Source organism: Trachinotus anak, unplaced genomic scaffold (genome assembly GCF_046630095.1).
Source record: "Trachinotus anak isolate AG129_WGS33_773 ecotype Australia unplaced genomic scaffold, CSIRO_AGI_Tana_v1 ptg000003l, whole genome shotgun sequence".
Lineage (NCBI taxonomy): Eukaryota > Metazoa > Chordata > Actinopteri > Carangiformes > Carangidae > Trachinotus > Trachinotus anak.
In genome coordinates, this window is record NW_027273854.1 from 2,368,406 (window position 1) to 2,389,909 (window position 21,504).

At 40.4% G+C, this 21,504-nt stretch overlaps 1 protein-coding gene across 2 annotated transcripts; it reads right to left on the minus strand.

Moving 5' to 3' along the window:
* Nucleotides 1-586: 586 nt before the first annotated feature.
* On the minus strand, nt 587-17,008 carry LOC139611029 (protein spinster homolog 1-like). 2 transcript variants are annotated; one of them, XM_071465284.1, is made up of 19 exons: nt 16,850-17,008; nt 15,860-15,958; nt 15,718-15,778; nt 15,487-15,625; nt 15,162-15,242; nt 14,309-14,549; nt 14,030-14,174; nt 7,831-8,046; nt 7,433-7,498; nt 7,036-7,172; nt 6,757-6,908; nt 5,998-6,064; nt 5,764-5,906; nt 4,648-4,800; nt 4,356-4,545; nt 3,956-4,021; nt 3,657-3,755; nt 2,127-2,295; nt 587-1,616 (listed from the first exon to the last, which is right to left on the minus strand). In XM_071465284.1, exons 1-19 carry the CDS (start codon nt 16,919-16,921, stop codon nt 1,546-1,548), a joined length of 2,367 nt encoding a protein of 788 aa, XP_071321385.1. In that variant the 5' UTR covers nt 16,922-17,008; the 3' UTR covers nt 587-1,545. The 2 variants fall into 2 exon arrangements, with proteins under 2 accessions (XP_071321385.1, XP_071321376.1); XM_071465275.1 differs by lacking the exons at nt 14,030-14,174; nt 14,309-14,549; nt 15,162-15,242; ... (2 more) ...; nt 15,860-15,958; nt 16,850-17,008 and adding an exon at nt 11,315-11,555.
* Between the last annotated feature and the right edge of the window lie 4,496 nt (nt 17,009-21,504).

Below are 21,504 nucleotides of genomic sequence, written 5' to 3' on the forward strand. Positions count from 1 at the left end.
CACCAGATTAATTGATAAAAATAAGTTCGTCGTGGCGTAAAAGTCGGAGGCCAAATCATAAAGGGACGTCACACCGGACAGAAACTAGATCACAGGAGGATCAGATAAATAAATGAGCAACTAATTTCTGCTGTAGCAGAAATTAAAATGACACAGGCCTCAGGACTGGATTAAAATCACCACATCTCCCCCACAGACGTAACTACAGTCCCCTGTAAACTCTCTGTCCTGGAAGGTGGATTCTGTTTCCTTTGGGCTGAGGCAGCTGTTTCCAGCTGTTTGCAGTCTTTATGCTGAGCAGCTTCTTATTTCCTTACAGACAGAGGGATCTATCTGAACCTTCCTCAGCGAGACAAAGACAACGATTTCCAAAAGTATCAGATTAAGATCAGAAGCTGTTCAGACACAGACACTGGATGTGGTTCAGGGTCTACAGTCACAGCTCTGTGGCCTCTAACTGATTCTATAATTCTTTGATGCATCCTGTTACTTTTGGTTCTGTATAAATTGGTTTTCTCCACATGGGTCATTAAACATTCATGTTAATGACACTTTCACCTTCATCAACCGCAAACACACACAAACGTCTGACAAGTTCATTCTCGTTTAATAGTTCACAAAAAAACATTTGTTAAAATAATTTGAGGTTAACAAACAACTTTGATTATTAACATTCATCTAAAAGCTTTTTTTAAACAACCGTTGTTAACGTGATATTTTCTGCAGCGTGTGCTCTACCTGCCCTCACCGGAGACTCTGAACTGTGAACCTGGTTTCTGCTCCACGTCGACCTGGACTGAACCAGACTGAACCAGCTGAGCTCCAACCTGACACGAAGAAAACCAGAGGGTTGCTCCTTAAAATAAAATAACCCAGCTCTTTAAAAAACAATGGGATCGATTTAAATGAAAGAAAAGGATAAAAATCTGTGGTAATGCTTGATGAGTAACTGAATAAAAAGGAACAGAGGTAATAAAATTCTTCTGCAATGGAAACTTGGATCATGATAACTTGCATTTAACTGTAAGTGGTTAGTGTTATTATTAAAACTCACTCAAACATGTACAAACATGTGAAAACTGATTAATAAAGCTGGTCCTGTATATAAACTCGCTCCTGTATTTTGGTAGTGGTTACATGAGGATATGGATCATTTTGTCTTTAAGACGGGTCATTTCGCTCCACATGCTCCTGAGTGTCGAATAAAACGTAAAACCAAATGCACAGAGCAGCTTCTGTCACTTCTCCTCAGAGTCTCTGCTGCTCGCTGTCAACGTCACGTCCGCCTCGTGTCCAGCTCATGTCAAAAATAACATCTGGAGAGAGGATGCAAAAATCCCTCCTGAAGTGACGGCGTGTCTTCGGGAAAGCTTTAAAAAATAATGTAGACAAAACATTTAAAAAATAAGCTCGTCCTAAAATGTTTCTGCATGGCAGACAGTCCAATTGGTGTTCGCAGTCCTGAAATAAAAATTAAATAAAATAAGCACAAATGTACGAAGGACCAGTCTGAACACAAGAAAACGCTCCTTCAGGTTTGTGTCATCAGATCAGGACGCTGGACACCGGGACCCGCGTGGACCGGCCGCTCTTCGGAACCACAATCGGCTCGTCATCTGTGAACAGAGGAGCGAGAAAAGCTTTTCAGACATGTTGAGTTGAACCTCTAAAGATCTGGTGACGGCTGCTGCTCAGGTTCAGAAGATGTTGAGTCTAATTATGTTTTTCCACCACATGATCCAGACTCAGCTTTACTCTCTGTTGGTTCCAGGTTCTTCTTTTTCCACTGCAGATAGGAACGCCTCAATGTGGCGTCGCTGCTGTAGCTAAACTACAGAACAATAACTGACAGAAGTGTAATCAGGCTACAGTCAGCCGCGCACAGTCACATCGCTGTTTAAATATGGGGGGTTGGGGTGAGCCGATGCTACTGGACCCTCTGAAGCAGCTCTCAGCACATGTGGCTGTGCATGTTGGACAGGCTGTAAAACTGTCTGGTGAACATTAGCGACTTGTCTGACTCAGCATCAACAGAAAACCTCCACCACACAGCTGGTGAGACTGCACCACTGACCAAACACTTCAGTATCTACAGCCACAGTGAACCAAGCCGCTCGGCGTCTCACCTGTAGGGACGTAGTTCTCGGCCCGATTTCGGTCTTTTTCGATGAAGAGGGCGGTGGCGAGGAAGAAACCCCCTCCCACCACAGCTACGAAGGAGCAGAGCAGCAGGGAGAGCTGCAGGGACCGGAACTGCCAGAGGAACGAGTCTGTCTTCCTTAGAGAGTCAGAAACCTGAGGAGGAGAAGAGGAAGACAGATTTAAATACACCTACTGTAACACAACATGACATTTACCTGCCCTCCTCTGCAGAGTCAGACGTCCTGCCAGGTTCTTTATGATTTTCATTCAGGGACCTGTGCTGTGGTGAATTATAACGGCCCTTTATCAATTCAGATCGATCAACTGATCGAGATGATAAATCAGTAGATTGATTAAGAAGTAAAGTAATAGTTACAGTCATAAAGAAATAGTTTAACTCAGTTATTGACAGATGCTCAGGCTGATCCCACTCTCATGTCTGTACAGTAAACATGAAGCTACAGCAGCTGGTTAGCTTAGCGTAGCATAAAGAATGGAAACAGGGAAACAGTTAGCATGGCTCAGTGTAAAGAGAACGAAGTCCATTTCCCAGCATCTTTAAAGCTTTACTGATTAACTTGTTATATCTTGTTTGTTTAATCTGCTCAAAAACCAAAGTCTGAAAACGACAGTTCATGTTTTAATTCACTCAGCATCAAAAAATCCTTCAGCACAAAAACACAACTTTAGGAGTTTGTAGGTTTGTGTTAGTTTCACTTTCAGCTGAACTTTGCATTGAATTAATTTGAATGTGAGGACACATCTATATGTGTAATGATGCCTCTGTTCATCCAGCTGCTCTGTTACCTTCTCTTTCTCTGGTCTCTCTGATCCTCTACCTCGACTTTACTGACACAGTCTCTCATCAATATGACATCTAATAAATCAGCGGGAGAAAACAGAGTAGAACCTGCTTAAAAATTCACTTTAATTTCTTAATCTAAGGAACTTCTTGCACATAATCATTATTAGTAAATATTACGCACTACCAATTTATTTACTATTGTACTAAAGACACAAATCACTCTGTGGATCTCTGTTGCATCTCTTCCTCTCTACATGTTTCCTGTCTCTCTTCACTGCAACACTGTAAAAATACAAGTCCAGCTTAAATTTCATTACATCTTTTTGTCTGCTACAGTGCATTTATCTGTTCCTGTTTCCTTTAAGAAAGAAATCTGAAACCAAAACAGAGAAATTCATTATGTTTGTTTTAATGATGATGATGATGAGCTTCCTAGTTTTGCCTTAACTCCTTAGAATAATGTCAGTTCTGTGTGAATGGAGGCAAACTATCAAATATTTCTTATATTTTCTTATAATAACATCTATTGACAATAAATGAAAAACACTGACGCTGCTTCTGACTGAAAAAAGGACGACAACATGGAATTTTAAATTGGACTTTGTAAAACAAAAAGTTATAAAAGGAAGCAACAGGATTTTAAAAACAGTAAGTCTGAAGCTATATTTTGTGTGTGTGTGTGTGTGTGTGTGTGTACACAGTGACATACCACTCCTATCAGGTAGGGACTCCCAGCGTCTCCCAGCAGATGGGAGATGACGATCTGCAGAGCCTCGGCTGTGGAGCGTCGAGTGGGAACGACCACGTACTGAAGTTTGACAATGAGAACATGTTCAGTGTAACGTACTTCAACAAACATTTAATTCACTAACAAACTAATGCATGTTAATTATATCAGTACAGAATCACAGCAGTGACTGAATAAACTAAAGACAACTTGTTCCAGATCACAGGAGAAAAAACAGTGACGGAGACGACAGGTCTGTGATGGAGACACTGGTTCCTCACCAGTAGAATATCAGCCACGATGGCCCAGTTCATGGACAGGAAGGTTTCTCCGAGGAAAATGAAAACCTGTGGGGAGAGCACAGTAAAACAGTTAAAGCAAGACCAAAAACCATGCTAAAAGAGAGGGAACATTTAGGAGGTCAACACAAACACAACTCCAATGAGAAGCTAATGTAGCTCTGTGTGTGCTAGCGAACATTAGCTGAGGCTTTATCAGGTCGGCTCAGCTGTTTCTACGTTTATAGTAACATGTATGTTTAGGGTTGATGCTGACTGTTAACATGCAACACAACGTACTGATGGTGATGTGAGATGAAAAGTCAGGTGATCATCAAAGTCCTGAGGATTAATCTGTTAAAAAGCTACATTTGAAACTGTGAAGGTGAGGACGAAGACTCACGTATGTGGCGATGGTGCTGGCCTCAGCGAAGACGATGGCCAGGTAGAGGAAGGGTGCTGAGAGGAGCAGACCTGCAGCACAGACCAGCGGATCGGCTCTGGGCGTCCTCTTCCTCAGCTGCCGACTTACCTGCACGCCGCTGGCCACGCCCAGAACACCTGTGACGCAGGTGATGGCCCCGAAAATCAGACTGTCGGAAGAGAAGCAACCATAACAGTCAAACAACCACAGTATCAGTTTTACTCCACATGTGACCGTTTCACTGTGCAGCTGTGATCCACAGGTACGTTACCTGTCTGAGGAGGCGCAGTGTCCCTCAAAACAGGGGGCTTTCTCCCCAGAGAAGATGGCTGCTCTCAAGAGGAAGGTTGGAGCCCAAAGAGCCAGAGAGCCAGTGACAAACGCCACCGCCGTGAAGCCGAAGGTGGACAACACGAAGCTGTAGCTGCAAGACGAAAAAAAAAAACAAACACACACACACACACACACACACACACACACACACACACACACACACACACACACACACACACACACACACACAGGTCGTCAGCAGCAGCTCCACTCGAGTTTTACCTAAGTTACAGCAAACGATTAAATCTGTGACAAAGTATTTATAGTCATTATCAGGTTAAATCCCTTTGAAAGCAAACACAGAGGATAAAGAGTTTGGAGGTAGTGAATTTATTGTAGTGCTGACACTGAACACTTCTTCTCGTTGGTGTTAAGGTGACGGCTCGTTGGCATTTCCGCTCACTAAATGTTCCACAATGACTCAGACACGACAGCACGGTTAGAGAAAGAGCCGCGACACTCTCACACTATTTAACACCTGGGACTGTCTCAACAAAGACATCTGCGAGCACTGTACACATCTGGAGTCGTACCAGGTTGTCGCACATATTACATCTGATTTGAGTTTGGTGAAACAGGAACCTGGTGTGTGTGAGAGAGAGCGATGGTGTTACACTCCGTCACTGACAAACAGGGTGAGAAAAGTACCTGTGTCAGTGCAACACAACGCAGCTTTTCAAATCAATAGCAGCACAAACTCCATCCTCCACAGTCGAATTTTCAACACAAACTGAACATTACAACCTTCATGAAGGAGCATGATTTCAATCTAGCTACAGTATGTGAACCTAATAAACTGGAAGCTTTAGATGGTTCACATGTGTTCCAGTCCTGGACTAAAACTAAGTCTTACAGTGACGTTTTAACAGGCTTCAGAGCCACAAGAGCTAGTAGCTAATAAAACGGGACCTGAATGAACATTGTAAAATCTAATTCTTTTAGATCAAATTAGCAATTAATCAAATGAGCAAAAATTAACCGGTGTGTGTTGAACATGCAGTCTCTTGTTTAACCCAGCTGCTCTCCAGCCTTGAATAACAGAAGCTGAACCTACTTCTTGCTGAGGGCCTGCAGGTCTGTCAGCCAGCTGGTCTGGTGCAGGTGGTGCTCCGGTCGAGCCTCGATGGCTCCTCTTTTAGGCTCCTGGACCACCAACAGCAGCAGGAGCACAGCGATCAGCCCCAGCCCTGGAGTCACCTGCAGGACAGGTAACACTGTCAGGGGACGGCACAGGTACAACAGAGCTGTGACAGTCTGTGTGTCTGCAGTGTAAACCAGCTTCACTCACCCGCAGAGCCCAGTGCCAGTCCTTCGCTATGTTACTGACTTGTGACCCCACGATGTATCCAAGACCACTGAGACCAGGACAAAGACAAGAAGGTTAAACATGATGTTTCACAAATATGTCACATTCACAACCGCACATTTACCAACAACTGGCTGCAGCACAGAGGGGGCTCATTAATTTGACACAATAAAACAGCTCTGCAGGTGAATTTGTCGATGTATGTTTGAATTTTTTCAGTATTATTTCCACAATGATATTTGAAGTTTGAAGAATACGACCTACTTTCAGGAATATAAATGGTAAAGCTTTATTTTATGGTTTGCTGTAAATTTTCCTTATAACTTCCTAAAAATTAGCTGTACATCACTGGGATATGTAGAAGGAGAGAGCACATTTCACCTGTTTTAAAGTCCCTTCATTGGTTACCTGTCAGTTTCTACACTGATTTAAAATCTTTTACTTGTTTTTAAAGCTCTTCATGGTCTTGCACCAGCAGATAAGTCTCACATGTGTCTTACGCTCTAAGAACAGCTCCTCAGGTCCTCTGGGACAGGTCTGTTAGGCAGCTTTTAGCTTTTAGCATCAAAAATCCATTAATGCTTGAGCTTTACTCCCTGCCTTTTATTATGTTAGATTCTGTTTCACCAAAGAAAATGATCAGTGACCATTATTGACCAACACGATGAGAGTGTTGGTCTGGACGAATCCTGAAGATCAGCTCAGGTCAAACTCACAGTGTGTTTCTGGTTCCTCTCCTACCTGCCGACAGGGATGGCGAAATAAAAGATAGACAGCATGTTGGTCCTCTTCCCCTTGACGTAGAGATCAGCGATGATGGTGGGGGCAATGGTGGAGTAACTGGCCTCCCCGACTCCGACCAGGCCTCGAGTTAACAGCAGGGCCCAGAAGTGCTGCAAGGAAATAAAGGCTCATCATCACTGTGACTCTCAGCTGTTCAACAGGAGAGTAAACTTTGTTCTGACGTCATGTTGTTCAGGAGTTAATGTCATCAGGCAGGAGAACAGTAACATGTCTCACTTCTCTTGGAGTATAGGAGCTGGCAAGTGTCACCAAGGACCAGAATGCAATTCCAAAACTCATGATAAACTTCCTGTTGTACCTGTCGCCCAGGTATCCAAAGAATGGAGCCAGAAACATGTAGCTGCAGATAAAAACTGGAAGGAAACAAAAAGGCAGAAATGAGCTGGATTCACAAAAACATGAAATAAACAACGTGAAATAATCTCTGAAGTCAGTTTATGCTATTAAAATAACAACCTACACAGGACACTGTTAAAAAATACAGATTTAATGAAATTCAGCAGAGTTTAAATGGGTCATGATGGTGGTGTCTGTTATCTCTGACTGCAGCACAGTTTCACAGAGTAACACAACATTTTGTTCTGCGATGAACTGATTTGTTAGATCTTCTTACCAGTTTGGAGTAAACCAGATTTCCCATCATCAATCCCAAAATAATGCTCTATGTCCGGGAGAACACCTGGAGGGAGTCAGAACAGCTGGATTAGCTTTACTTTGTCGGCAACAGTATTTACTGTATAAAATACATATATACTGCAAAGGTATAATATAGATTTACAAGCAAGGATGGCCTAGGGTATGATGGTGAAGATCACACCACAGCCTTTGATGACACATTTCTTTAATATGAGTGTGAACACACTGTGTTATATGTCACAGCTGCTACTCACAAATATTTTATTAGTTATCAATCTGACAATTATTTTCTCAATTAATTGTTTGGTCTAAATGTAATAAAATAATGAAAAATCTTCATCTAGTTTTCCCAGAGTCCAGAGGTTGGTACTGTACCTGCCACAGTGAACCTGTCCATGTAGTTGAGCAGGTTGATGTAGCAGAGGATGAGGACGGTCAGCACGGCTCGGACCTTGGACACCCCGCTGGGCGACTCCTCCTGCGGCCGCTGAGCCGCCGCCCCGCCCTGCTCCTCCGGACCCTCCGCCTCGCTGTCATCAGAGAAGAACGGCGCCGAGTCCGATGTGGGCTCGCCCAGAGACATGGCCGCCGCTGCAGAGGGGGATCAGGATCATTAGTCAATTATCTTCATCATTCATTTATTTAAATGTTAACAGTCTGTTTAAACGTGTTTTCAAAGAGACAAAAGAAACAGAACTGAACCAGCTGGTTGATTAATCAACTGATAAGATTAAGTTGGAGTCTCTGGTTGCAGTTTGTCCACTCTAAGTTTTTATATCACATTAGACTGAACACAGTTTTATTTTTGGCCTGTTGGTCGATCAAAACAAGACATTTGAAGATGTCCCCCTGGAGACTGTGAGGGACATTTTTCACCATGTTTGGTCATTTTTTTTTTGGCTGCTTCCTCTAAGTCTGGGCCCAGCTGTGGATCAGTCCTCCCATTAACACTGTTAGACTCACCTGCTTATAATGCAACTGTCTTTTATTGCATTTTATTCCTTTTAAATATGGTCACATCTTCAGCTAAGTTACAATAATGAACAAACACAATCTATTTGACCCAATGACACACAAATCATCGTGTTGTTCTTGTCCATATTGAAAACATCAAACATTCACAGTGTAGCTGGAAACAGTGTGAACCTGTCGACTAATGACATCAACAAACTGAAGTCAGGAGTTATCAGACCTGGAGTCAGTCAGTGAAACCAGACTGGAGGTGTCGGTTACAGCCTTGACGTTTACACAACTGACTGAACTTAAATAGATTCATATCTCATAATTCTTCTCAGGAGGCTTTTATGCATTATTTAGAAACGACGGGATGTGTAAAATAGAGTGTGACCACAACCATTGTAACTAAAAATACAAAAATAAAACCTATGGCATTTCACTGATTTTGGACATCCCGAACCTAATTCCGAGCTGTAGAAGATAAAAATCTCACAGCTGCTGATTTTCACTCCTACCACTGACTGTGCAGCGCCCACGGTTCAACTCAGATTACCCTGAAAACAAGTTGATTGTCTGTGGGAGGGAATGATGAAACCTGAGGAACCTGAGCGTGAGAAGAGGAAGGGGCAAAGAAAGGAGAAGCCATGGTGCACATGACATAGTGAAACTACAGACTCATGGCCCTTCGACATGTGGCTCGATGCAGAAGGGATTTTTGTCCACACTCACAATTTGCTGATGTGACGTAGACTTTTCTGTGTTCACCAACTCAGTGAGTTTCAAACAGGAAAGAACTGGATGTTTTTTGATGAAAGGTTTATCATCAGATCTGATCCATGTCTCTGAGCCTCCTCTGCAGTACGCTCACATACACGTGTTGTTCCTTTAAAGCTTTAATCAGAGTAAATGTTAATTTCCTGGGAAACTTTCTGATCAGATGCTGCTCATAGAAGGAGGAGTGTTTTTAGGGGGCTTCAGGTTCTGGACTGTTGATCAGACAATTTTTTTTTCACAATTTTCTGACCTTTTATAGACAAAGTGATTAAAGTGATTAAGTGAAATTATAATTACCTGCAACTCTGCTTCTCATTATTGAGATTTAAAACAAGAAAGCCACGAAAACCATCAACCTATTGTTTTTATTTCTATTAGAAAAGAATATTTAAATGTTACTAGAACGCAGCCATTTACAGTCAATCTGCCCCTTACTGGCTAAATTCATCATTTGGTTAATAAAATGTCATAAAGTTGTGAAAAATGACACTAAAACCTTTGCAGACTCCACAGTGACTTCAAATGTCTTGTTGTGTACAAAGTCAAAGATATTTAATTCACAATTATATAAGAGAAAAGAAAAATCTTCACAATAGAGAAAATGCAACCAAGGAATTATTTGGTATTTTGGGTTATTGTTGCTGTTAATTAATTTCCTGTCAGTCTGAGTAATCAAATTATCACCTAATTGCATCACCTAACAGCTCAAAGAAGACAATATTTATATACATTTATAACTATTGGAATGTGTCCGCTGTGCAGGCCTGTGTTGGTCAGATGATATGACAGTTGGTCATGTTTACCTAATTATTGAAAACAACATTTCATAAAGATACAGTTATGTATGGGTCAAAAATACATATACTTAAGTACTGAAAAGCTCACTCTGTGATAGATTTTGGTCAAATGTAACATATTTCATGATCTCCTGAAATGGTAATTTTATTCATCTTGCAATTAGAGAGAGAGAGAGAGAGAGGGAGAGACAGTAAATGATTATATTAGATTATTGCCCTGTCCTACTAGGATGTGGCCAATCATGAGAGAGAAGAAACAGACAATGGCACTGTTGGAAATCCAACAAAGAGAGAGCGGCCACTCCGTTGTCTTGAACCTTGGCCCTTCTGCAAACACAAGTCGGAGATAAGAGTGGGCTCCCTGCATATGATCAGACCCTCATTGATCCGAAGGCAATATAACTGTCACAGAGAGAATGTTGCACCAAACTCCATTCAGAATTCAGGTAGTTTTTTTTGTACTTTTTACAATAATATGTTACCATGTCCCTCCTCAGATATAAAACATTTATGGATATTTCTGTTAAATTCGGCAGATAAATAAGACATAATACATTTCAAAAGAAATAAGGGACACAGATAGCAGCACTCCAGACTCTATTTAGAGTGTTATGTAACCTGCTTTGCAAAAAATAGTGTCTTTAATTTGTTAGTGTTGAGGTATGATTTGGGACATTTAAAAGTGTCTTCGGATATATTCGTGAGACAAGGTGGACAATTTTCTAAAAGCAGTTTATGGCAGAAGAATTATGCCTGTCAAGGAAGAAATAGCACTCCAGAGTCCATTCAAAATTCTGTCAGTTTTATGTACTCTGCTTTACAACTAACATACGTTACTTTAAAACGATTGAAATGTGACATTTACAGAGTCGGTTGATCAATTCGGCAAAAGTTATATATCAATTGAAAGTATTTACTTTACCTGGATATATAACTTATCTACAATTATTCTCTTGGTCGACAGTTTAATGTAAATCTTCTTGATAGAATAGGAAGTACATCGACATAAGCTAAAAGTAATACAACAAAACAGTAGTTGGATAATAATAAAACATAAATCATCTTCAGGAAAACTCTTTGAGGTAAATAAAACGTCCGACGTTGCAGCTAAACAAAGCAACGTTAAATTCGCAGTCTTTTGACTGGAGTTCGGCGTGAGGTTTTCGAGCTAACCGCAATACAAGATGAGGGCACCTAACAGTTAATTACACCTTTATTTTAGTTTTATGAAACTTAACGAGAAAACAAAATCACTTCATTTTATTCTCCAGCTGCGTGAATGTGAAGCCGTTACGGTCGCCGTCATCAGCCCGCTGCTCGGTGTTGTTTACCTGGGAGGATGAGTCAGGGCTGACGCTTCTTTCCTTTCTCCGGGTCTGCTCTTCGACACACAGAGCGGTCGACGCTACTCAGAGTCCATGTTACCGGCTTACAGTAAAAGTCTCCCAGTGGACACCGTTTACCGGGACGACGTCGGATAAAGGCAACTGTTCACGGCAGAACTCTTCAGAAACGACTCCTCTTTACCGCCGCCATGACGGACCCTCTCAACTTCCGCTCTGCAGCTCACATGACTTTATTATCGGAGTCACATGGCAGCAACGATCGGTGGATGTTTGCTCATCACTATCAAGTATCCCCTGTTACTATAATGCTTTTTTTTAATGTTTTTTTTTCTGAGGGTAAATAAAACTAGTTTTTACTCCAGGCCATAAGTATTTGGACAGTTACACACATGTTGTTCTCTGTTCTAAGCTTCTGCACATTGGGCTTGAAACAAAATAATGGATTCTACATCACAGTGCCAAGTCTCACTTGTCATTTCAGCATGTTTACATCAATATATAAAGAAATGTGTAGGAGACATAGCTCTTTTAACACAGTGTCCGAACTGCAAAAGTTCACAAGTCAACGCTTTGTTCCTAAATGTTTGTTTGGTATCTGAGTGTCATCTCAGTGAGATGGAGTCTGTCACTGTGAGTAAAGAGGTGACTGTGCAAGTGAAGAAGATAACAGTGAGGCTAAAAAAAAAAGCAAAAATCTATCAGGGATACCAAAGGTAGTTGGTTTGCCAAAATCAACAGTCCAGTATTTTACAAAACAAGGTAGATGTTTATTATTGGTGTTGCTCATTATTGCAGTTGACTGATACTTTGTAAATGAGTCAAGTAATCTCATGAACGTCAGACCACACATTCAGTGATTCACTTTTAGATATATCTGGAAAAGGAGCCATGTTGCATAGTGATTTTTTTTTTTTTTTTTTCAAGTTTTGACACTGAGGTATAATTTTATGACATCTGTATTTCAGCAGGACTTTAACTTGTAATAAAGTATTTGAACCATGAGGAACAATGTTGACGTTTTTACTTAAGTAAACAGTGTATGGAGTCACAGGAGCGTTATAAAAAATAATAAAAAAACAAATGTGGAGATATTAAGAGGATCAATTAAGTAAATTTAAGTTGTGGCATGTGGATCATATCTTTTTCATCTTTATTTGTCCACATCTTTTATTTACCTATTCTTTCCTCTTTAAATTGCCACATTTATTTTCTTACTGTTTTAAAGATTTATGCTCCTTTGACTCTGTAGACCTGAGCTCTGCAGGCTTAAACATTACCTCAGAGTTTTCTTACAGATAATAACATCAGCTCCTTTTATTGCTATTTTAATAACATTAAAAAACACCATTTAAAAGGTAGCAAGTCAAAGCCATTAGACAGACACAAAAAAATTAAAACAGGTTTACAATTGCACAGTGATTTAAAGTCTTGTATACATCTACTGTTATTTTTTATTTTTATTTTATTTTGAATAATGTCTAAAAATATAATCTCACTTCAATCTGAATTGTTGTATCTTTGTATTTTCAACATTTACAATTAAGTGAATTTTACAAATAAAATAACTGAACTAACAAACCAAGGCTTTTACATTTGTTTCACACATAATAAAAGGTATGAAACAAATTTACAGGCTTAGATCCAAACTTCGATGATGTCTTCGTCCTCCATGTCCAGCTGAGCCGGCGTCTGGCTGTCCACCACTTTGGAGCCGTCAAAGTGGAAGCGGACCTTCCTCTGAGTGCTGGGAGACATCCTGGATAGATACTGGGAGAAGATGGAGCCCAGCGGTGCGTCCTAAAACAAAACAAATAGACGACGTGATGCGTTTGTGTCCTGCTGCTAAAACAAACACAAAGCTGGTGATGGTGAGAAGAGGAGGAGCTACGAACTCTGTGCAGAGAGAACTCCTGTGAGGAGTCTCGGTCTTTGCTCTGCAGTCGAACAGTGATGATGCCGCCGCTGCCGAATGCTTCGTTTTTATCCTCGGCTGCCATGACGACACACTCTGCACGGCAAAAAGAAGAAAAAGGGTGAAAGCTCATTTTAGTATTTCAGTTCTGTTCTGAATCCTGGTCTTTTGAGGCACACCAGTGTGCTGTGATGTACTGTTTATACTTTAATGACCTCTGCTGGTATAACAGTAAACTACACCTATGATGACTGTTAAGCCCTGTCAAACCATCATCATCATCATCATCATCATCATCATCATCATCATCATCATCATCATCGGGATTCTGTCAGAATATTATAGTTTAAAGAAATGAGCGGTTATGTTTGAGAGCAGGTCATGAAGATGAATTATGAAACTATTACAGACTAATCTCATAAAACAAAAACAGCTGGCTGCAAGGAGGCAGCACAAACGAGTGCACCGGTTTTTTAGTTTTTAGGAGTAGCACTCCTAATTTCTATTTCACACAGGAACTAAAACAACAGAAGGGAGCCCACTGATGATATTAAATTCTCTCAGAACTGAAAGAGCTTCTTAAAGTCATTTATTAAGCAACAAGGAAAAAACATTTGCTCATTCCAGCTGCTGAAAAATTAGAATTTGCCTTAAATTCTGAATCCAAAAAGTTCCTCCACCAACTGTTTTCTGACAGAAACAGAATGTCACACCGCTGAGAAGCTTCTCTCGTTCTGATCATTAAAAAACAACCTAAAAGCCCGACAGCGGGTGGTGAAATGACTGACCTATGATGTCTGCGATGCCGAGGCCGAGCTCACTGACGGTGGCGTCCGTCGGCAACTCAACTTCCTCCCTCAGCAGCAGGAGGCGAGGGGGCGGGACGTTGAGAATGACGGACAGCTGTGCCAACACGTCACTTAAAGGCGTCGACTACAAAAACAAAAATACAAAATAAAAATAAAACACACATTGAAGAAGACAAACACTCAACACCAACTCGTGCTACGACATGTTTCTTAATGTTTTATCATCATCATGGTTTGATGGCGTCTCTGCTGACGTACAGACAACACAGGGATCTTGTGGACGTCTGTTCGGCAGCGGATCTTGAGGGGGATCTCCCGAACCAAGGAGCTGTATGGTGGACTCTGTGAGCCCAGGTCAGGGTTTACTATGATGACATCATCATCTTGCTCCTCCTCAAACGTTGGAGAGGAGGGGCCTCGGCGGCGTCTGGACCTGGTCCTGTCCTGATTCTCCGGAGACAGGAGGGAGTTCACCGCCCGGAGACTCCTGTCAATCTCACTGAGGAAGAAGAAACACAGGAACTGTTCTAACTCTGAAACATAAACACCTCTAATTCTGTTTGTCACTACAACTACCTCTGGTGCTTCCACTGACATCTCGTTTGCTGTAACTGTTACTCTAACAATGAGAGTTTAGCTGCTTTCAATGCTTTTATCTTTGTCGGCCATCTTCAGAAATCAGGCCCCTCAATCACAGGATTTCACAACAACAGCCAACTTTCTTGGTAGAGTTTTAAGAAATACACACAATTTCATTGTTTTTGTGTAGAAAACCCAACTGAGAGAATTTTCACATCCACAGGACTCCATAGTTTGGTCAGGTTAACTGCAGGCTGAGGACTAAATAGGCTGGAACAGTTTTATATCACCAGCAAAATAAACCTGACAGACACATTTGAGACTCTGAACTCTGGGTGTGCTATAGTTTGTCTTTGGTTACCTAAAATATTTTCTTTAAGTCTTTTACTCCCTCTGCCGGGGAGGTTATTTTTTTACCTGTCTTTTTTAAAGGACCCATTTGAAAACAAGGTGGTTTATCTCAAGGGAATTATCCTACTAATAAATGTTGATTTGGTACAAACAATGAAGTTAAACCAGAATCCAGACTCACCTGATCTTCTTCTTGACCTGTCTGGACTGTTTCTGAACCGGACTCTCAGGAGGTGGAGGAGATGGGCAGCGGATGGCTTCTCTGAAATGAAGTGAGACAACAAGGCAAACTAATTAATGAAAAATTAATTGTAAAAATGTTCAAGACAAGTCAGTAAATCAGTTCTGGGTGAAGAAGAACATGTATCAAGTATAACCTGGAAAAGATCTGTGCAAGATATTGCGAATGAATTTATAATGAAGGTTATGTCCAAGTGCACCTTTACGGATTTTCCAACCCACTTTCTAATGATGCTCTTGATCTTAACCTGAGCTTCACTACCTACAGTGTGTTGGGTTCTGCCTTGTTCTCCACGTGTTCTGCTTCGTCCTCTTCTGAGTCACTGAGGGTGACAACGGATGCTGTCGTTCCTCGAGAGGAAAACTGTGACCACAAACTGTCATCTGCACCATCTGCACCGTCGTCTGGTCAGAGACAGAAGAGAAAGAAGCAACCTCACTGCAGGAAATCATCAGCTTTTCCACAAACACAACTTTGTTCAAAGTTCGGTTTTTACCTGTTTTTTCTGCCTCTGTAAACACAGGAGCCATTGGCTTCAGCTGCAGACTGCTGCTCACCTGGATAAAAGAACACTCAGGTGACTCAGGTGAATAAATACTGTCAGAAAAGCTCCTATCACCAGGGCGCTGCTTGTTTACCTTGTTGGAGTAGACTGGCACTGGGACAATAGCTGAAGGGTCAAGGATGCGTCTGCGTTTGGGTGGTGGCTTCACAGCCTGCACCTCACTGTCAGACACCTGAGAAACACAGAGGGGAGCTGTGCTGAGCTGCCGTCTGTACAACATGTATTTTAAATGAGGGTGAAGTCGCCGTGTTTTTCCCTGGTGGTGGATTAACACAAGTGTGTGACAATCTGCAACTAACTATAATTGTTGATGGTTTCAGCTGTAAAATATTAGAAAACATAGGGAAAAAAACAGAAAAGTAGCAAATCTCCACATTGTGGCATTTTTGTTAAACAGACGACTTAAACAATTATTGTTCATCTATTAATCAAGAAATAATGGTCAGATTAATCAGCAGTGAAAATAATGGTTAGTTGCAGGCCATAGTTGGTGGTGTTACCTTTTATACTGAGGAATATTTTCAATATGTTAAACTTCAATTAATCAATCGACACAAAATTAACAATTAACTTTAGAAAGGTATCTATAAATAGTCAGAGTTGTTTTTTCGTGGGGCTTTTACTGGTCTATACCCAGGGACCTGGACTCAGACAAGCGGCAGAAAATTGATGAGTTCATGAGTTTTTTGGCTCCTGTCTCCTGACAGTAAATGTTAGAACTAACTTTACAATCTAAGACAGTAAGGAAAACATATTCAGGACCTTTGTAAATGACACTTAAAACTTTTTAACTTGTTGTAGGGAACTGACGTCCCTCAGATGCAGTTTAATGAACCGATCAGCGTTAAGTTAACAAGAGGTTTTTAATGTGGCTCTGCTCTGTCCTGGTAATACGTTCACATACAATCACAAAACAAACTGTTAAGATTTGTTTACCTGGTTAAATCGGCTATTAAATAACTTTCACTATTTTTATTTCTGCAAACAAAAGTGAAAGCGAAAGGAGTAATTACGGACTTTTATTTTGAAGAACTCAATTTAAATCAAATTAAACGTAGCTAACCTCCGACGATGCTGATGCTAACCTGGAGTTAATCTTTGCTGTTAGTGGTTTAATGTGTCCCTGCGGCATCATGACAGAAACAGTCACTTTTCCTTGAATTACAACATCGTTACACTCCTTATTTTTGACACCGTTCACCAGTTAAGAGTTTGATTTAAGGGAAAAAGCAGCAGATCTGTCGCTCACCGATTCAGCCATGATTGTTTCTTTTCCCCGCGTCCTGCTGCCTTCACGGACCGTGGGATATAATTACGAATTAGCGGGTTTTCCCTGTCTGGTGTTGCCTTCAGGTACTGTGGGACATATGGTACACAAATGTGCAAAATAACAACAAAATAACATGAACACTGCAACACTTCTAAACTTTTCCCACTGCTTCCACTACATTTAGCAGTCTCCATCCCTTTCTCCTGCTCCATCTCTTTATAATACTTTAACTACTTCACATAAATCAAAGGGAGCAGCGCAATTTAACTTCATCTTGTGCTGAAGCCAGAAATCCCAAAGTACCTTATAAAACACCTCATATGATAATTTTATATTTTATGTCGTTTATTCTGCCAAACGCGTTTTAATCGCCTCATGTCAGACATTTCGTGTTCGCCCTGCTCGCCTGTATTTTGACCCTTCCTGGGATCCTTCCGACTCCATGGTAACGCAGCTGCCGCCATCAGCTAACCCCGGTTTGTTTTCGATCGCAGGCAGTAGAATCACATCTTTTTCTACTAATAGCAATAAAAACTAAGAATGTGACTTTACTCTAAACCTACCAGCGGCATTTTCAATGACGCATTTCTGAAAACACCGGACCGTAGAGAACGGTAAGATGTTAGCAATGTTAGCAGCGTATTCTTTGTTTCATCAAACTGCAGTTAGCTTCACTATTGTTATTTCCAATTTGTATTTATTTTTCTTAAGTTTTACATTTTCATGAGAATTTAGTAGTTTAAGTAGTTTATATGAATACTTGGCTCCCTTTTACTGCTAACAGCTACTTGTACACTTTTATTTAGTTTGAGGTACTTGTACTTTGCTTATTTCCATTTTGTGCCACTTCCTACTTCTGCTCCACTACATTTATCTGCCAGCTTTAGTTACATTACAAAGTAAGATTTGTACATACAAACTATATGAAGAGTTGATAAAAAATGACGCTCTGTTATAGATTAAACAGTCCAACAGTAAATACAAATGCAGCTGAAATGATTATTCATTAGACAGAAAATAAAGTGGCAACTGTTTTGATAATATTTTAAGTCGTTTTTCATATAAAGATGCCAAAGATTTTTTTATGGTTCCTGGTTGTAAAATATGAGGATTAATAATTCTAATTATTTTTTTATAATTTAATAATATACCTTTTTGGGTAAAGGATCTGAATACATTTCCACCACTGAAAACCTCATTCGGACAAGGCACCATTTATAAAGAGTTTATTAGCTGTTATTAATGACTTTATCTATCATTTTGCAAGTGCTTTACAGATGAGCTATAAGCCATTAATAAGAAAACTTTTGGTCCTCCTCCACCACAACACTTTCATCTCTTTAATTCATGAGCTCTGTTTGTTTGTTCTGGAGAATTAAAAAAGAAAATAAATAAATTACCAATAATTACAGCTTTTGATAGTGAATATATTGGAGTATAAAGTACAACATAGCAGCAAAAAACGAACATACTTAAGTAGAGCTTCAACCATTCAAATTAATGGGCAACTATTTTGATAATCAAATAATCATTTACTTATTTTTATGCTAGAGGCTTTTTAAAAGCCTAAATATGAACTAGGTTTTAACGCCATCTGTTTGTCTTCCTGTCTGAATCCCGGAGATGTGGGCCTTGTGACAGTTAAAGATGTCTTCTCAGGAAGAGACAATGCAAGTAAGAAATCATTCTTGGATGTTTTATCTGAAGGCCACTAATGAAAAACTCCTCAGCTCGACTCTTACATGCAGTTATACATATTGCTGGTCCTGTTTCTCAGGTGCTGCATGTCTGGGAGCTCGCCATCCCTCTCCCAGCAGTGCTGATGATCACTGTGAGTTTTTACATGATCGTCCTGGGGATTGGGCTGTGGATCCGACTCTGCCTCAAGGTTGGTACTGGTAGTTATAGATATTTACAGAGCAGGGAGGCCTTTCTCTTCTTCTTCTGACTACAGTTTGTAAAATGCGAAGTAAATAAAATGTGCTGCTTACTACAACCTGCTTTAAACTTAGAGGCAGGAAGTCATGCAGCCCCCCAGTCACTGATTCATAATCACCAGATTGAACACAAAACCAAGTCAATATGTTCAGTAGAATGTGAAATTTTTTTTTTTGGCGCCATCTGTTGTTCGAGCCTGAGGCACAGCATTAGATGAACCATACACTGCTGAGTCACGTCTCTCAGTTTTCTTCAATATGTTACTTATACTGAGACGTCTGAGGTGATTCAAGTTCTTTCTCAGGTGTCATTGAAACATTTAGGGAAAGGAACGGGGCAAACTACAGTTTAATTATCACAGGAGATCATCTTATAAAAACAAACATTATCCCATCAGAATCATTTTACAGACTCTATTATTATATGAAATTATTCAGGAGTGGCTTTAAGGCTTCACAATAGATTCATATTGAGAATGCGAAACAACAATTTCTCATTAAATATATTAGCAGTGGGGTTAGGCACTCACCTGTATTCTTCTGGAGAGACATTTAATAGATCTAGAATTGCTAATTATGCAACCTTATATTTGTTAATACAGTAGCTGGAAATGTCTAAATTATGATGCTGCAGACTTTAAATTGAGTAAAAATACAAATGTGTATATAAATATGTTCCACTGTGTCACTGTTTGTCCCGACACACAGGTAAAACACTGTAGAAATGTCTGTGTTTATGTCTCTGTTTTCTGCCTCCCAGGACCACTGTTCTTCAGAGTGTGGCGACTGCTGTCCAAACATTTCTCTGTGTGACCAGTGCTTTAGACTGGCTGAAATGTGTGACTGTCAACTGCCAACCATGCGTTCATGTCTGACCCAGTCGTGTCCTTCTCCTACTGTAAGTGACCCCCAAACATTCTCTCTCTTATTAAGAAAGGTTTCACCACATAAACCACAAAATCAGATCATGTACACTGCCAACCATTTCCCAAAGTACCATCAGTTTTCACGAAGACGTAGAATTAAAACCAACATTTTAAAATCTTTTGATCCGCATTAAGTCAGAGGTTTCCACAAGGAGTGGGTCTGTGAACTTCATTCAGAAACACAAGTCTGACAGTGTAATGTGGGCAGAAAATTCAAGCTTGTGAACATCTCAAACATGGCTGTAGTGACTAAATCCTTTACTCTTGTACTGGATCCTCACCTGAAACTCTAAATGTTTAGATGTGTCCTCAGAATGAAGATATCCAATTTTTACCAGTGCTTTGTACCATGATGCATTTCTTTTCTGGTGTCTTTAATCTGCAATGTCCATGACTTCCAATAGGATTTATATACAAAGTCAAACAAAAAACAGCCGTGAAGTTGTCTGAGAACAGTCAAAAACTGTCCCACTCTCCCCCCTGAGGCCTGAACCCTGAAGCTGTTACAGACCTAACTGACCTCACCTGATAAGTGATTCAGTGTGAGCGGCTGCAAGGGCTCAAAATGGTATAAAGAGGACTGGGACAGCACTTTGCGATATATGACCTTGAAGATGCCAAAACATGTTGTGTAGAATTGTGAGTTTGGGATTTTTGATTTAACATTTTTTACTCCCTCCTTTCACTCCCTGTTTGTAAACAAAACAGTGATGTTGGATCAGATCTGATAAAAGCAGATTTAGAATGTACCTTTTTTTATGCCACCGGGCATCCCCTGGTGACCATGGTAACCCTGTGTTTATGTCATATCACTATGAACTTTGGGTAATTCCCTCAGGCAAAGTCTACAGAAATGCAGACTAACAGAAAGTCTGCAAAAAGGGCCCAAATTGTCTGCAGAGAGCCCTCATGGACTGGATGGTTAGACAGTGGGACATCCAAGTCTCTGATTTTTTCCCACAGTGTGTCAAATGGGACTGTGCCTGCACCTGTCAGCCTCCTGAGTGCGAGTCCTGCAACTGCCTCTGCTTCGAGATCAGGATCAAGTAGAAGACGAGGATGAAGGTACGCTAATGCAATGGATCAAATAACCAGAACAGGAGTTTTTGTTTTTGATTAATTAACATATTAAATACCTGACATGTCAAAATACTTTATCACATTGATGCAAAAATTATATCAGAGTTTAATGTGATCATAAAGCAGTTCTGCTCATTGATTTCCCATAAAGGTCTAACACACCAGGAAGCATTAGAAACCACAGTATTATAATCACAGTATATAGTACAAATTTATATGTCCCTGCAGTATATGTTGTCACATTACCATAGTATTCAGATTTCCTATTGTAATTTTCAGAAACTAGCAGTTTTAAATAAACAGAAAGCTAAAATTTTTATAACATCTTTATTACTGGCAGCTCTGTGACAGTAACATCACCTGCTGTTTAAGACTTAAATTTTAATAGTGAGGCACTTTTCTTTTTGCCTGAATAGTGAAATTGACAGCAGCCTTCTTTCACAGCAGTGTTTACCAGGAGGAGAGGTCCACATGCTGCGCCTGTGTTCACTGTACACCAGTAATC

Coding starts and splice junctions, on each gene's coding strand:
- LOC139611029 (XM_071465284.1), bottom strand. CDS start 16,921: ATGATGCCGCAGGGACACATTAAACCACTAACAGCAAAGATTAACTCC. Junction 14,550..15,161: donor CAGGTCAAGAAGAAGATCAG/GTGAGTCTGGAT, acceptor CTTCTTCCTCAG/TGAGATTGACAGGAGTCTCC. Junction 4,022..4,355: donor CCAGCACCATCGCCACATAC/GTGAGTCTTCGT, acceptor CTCTCCCCACAG/GTTTTCATTTTCCTCGGAGA.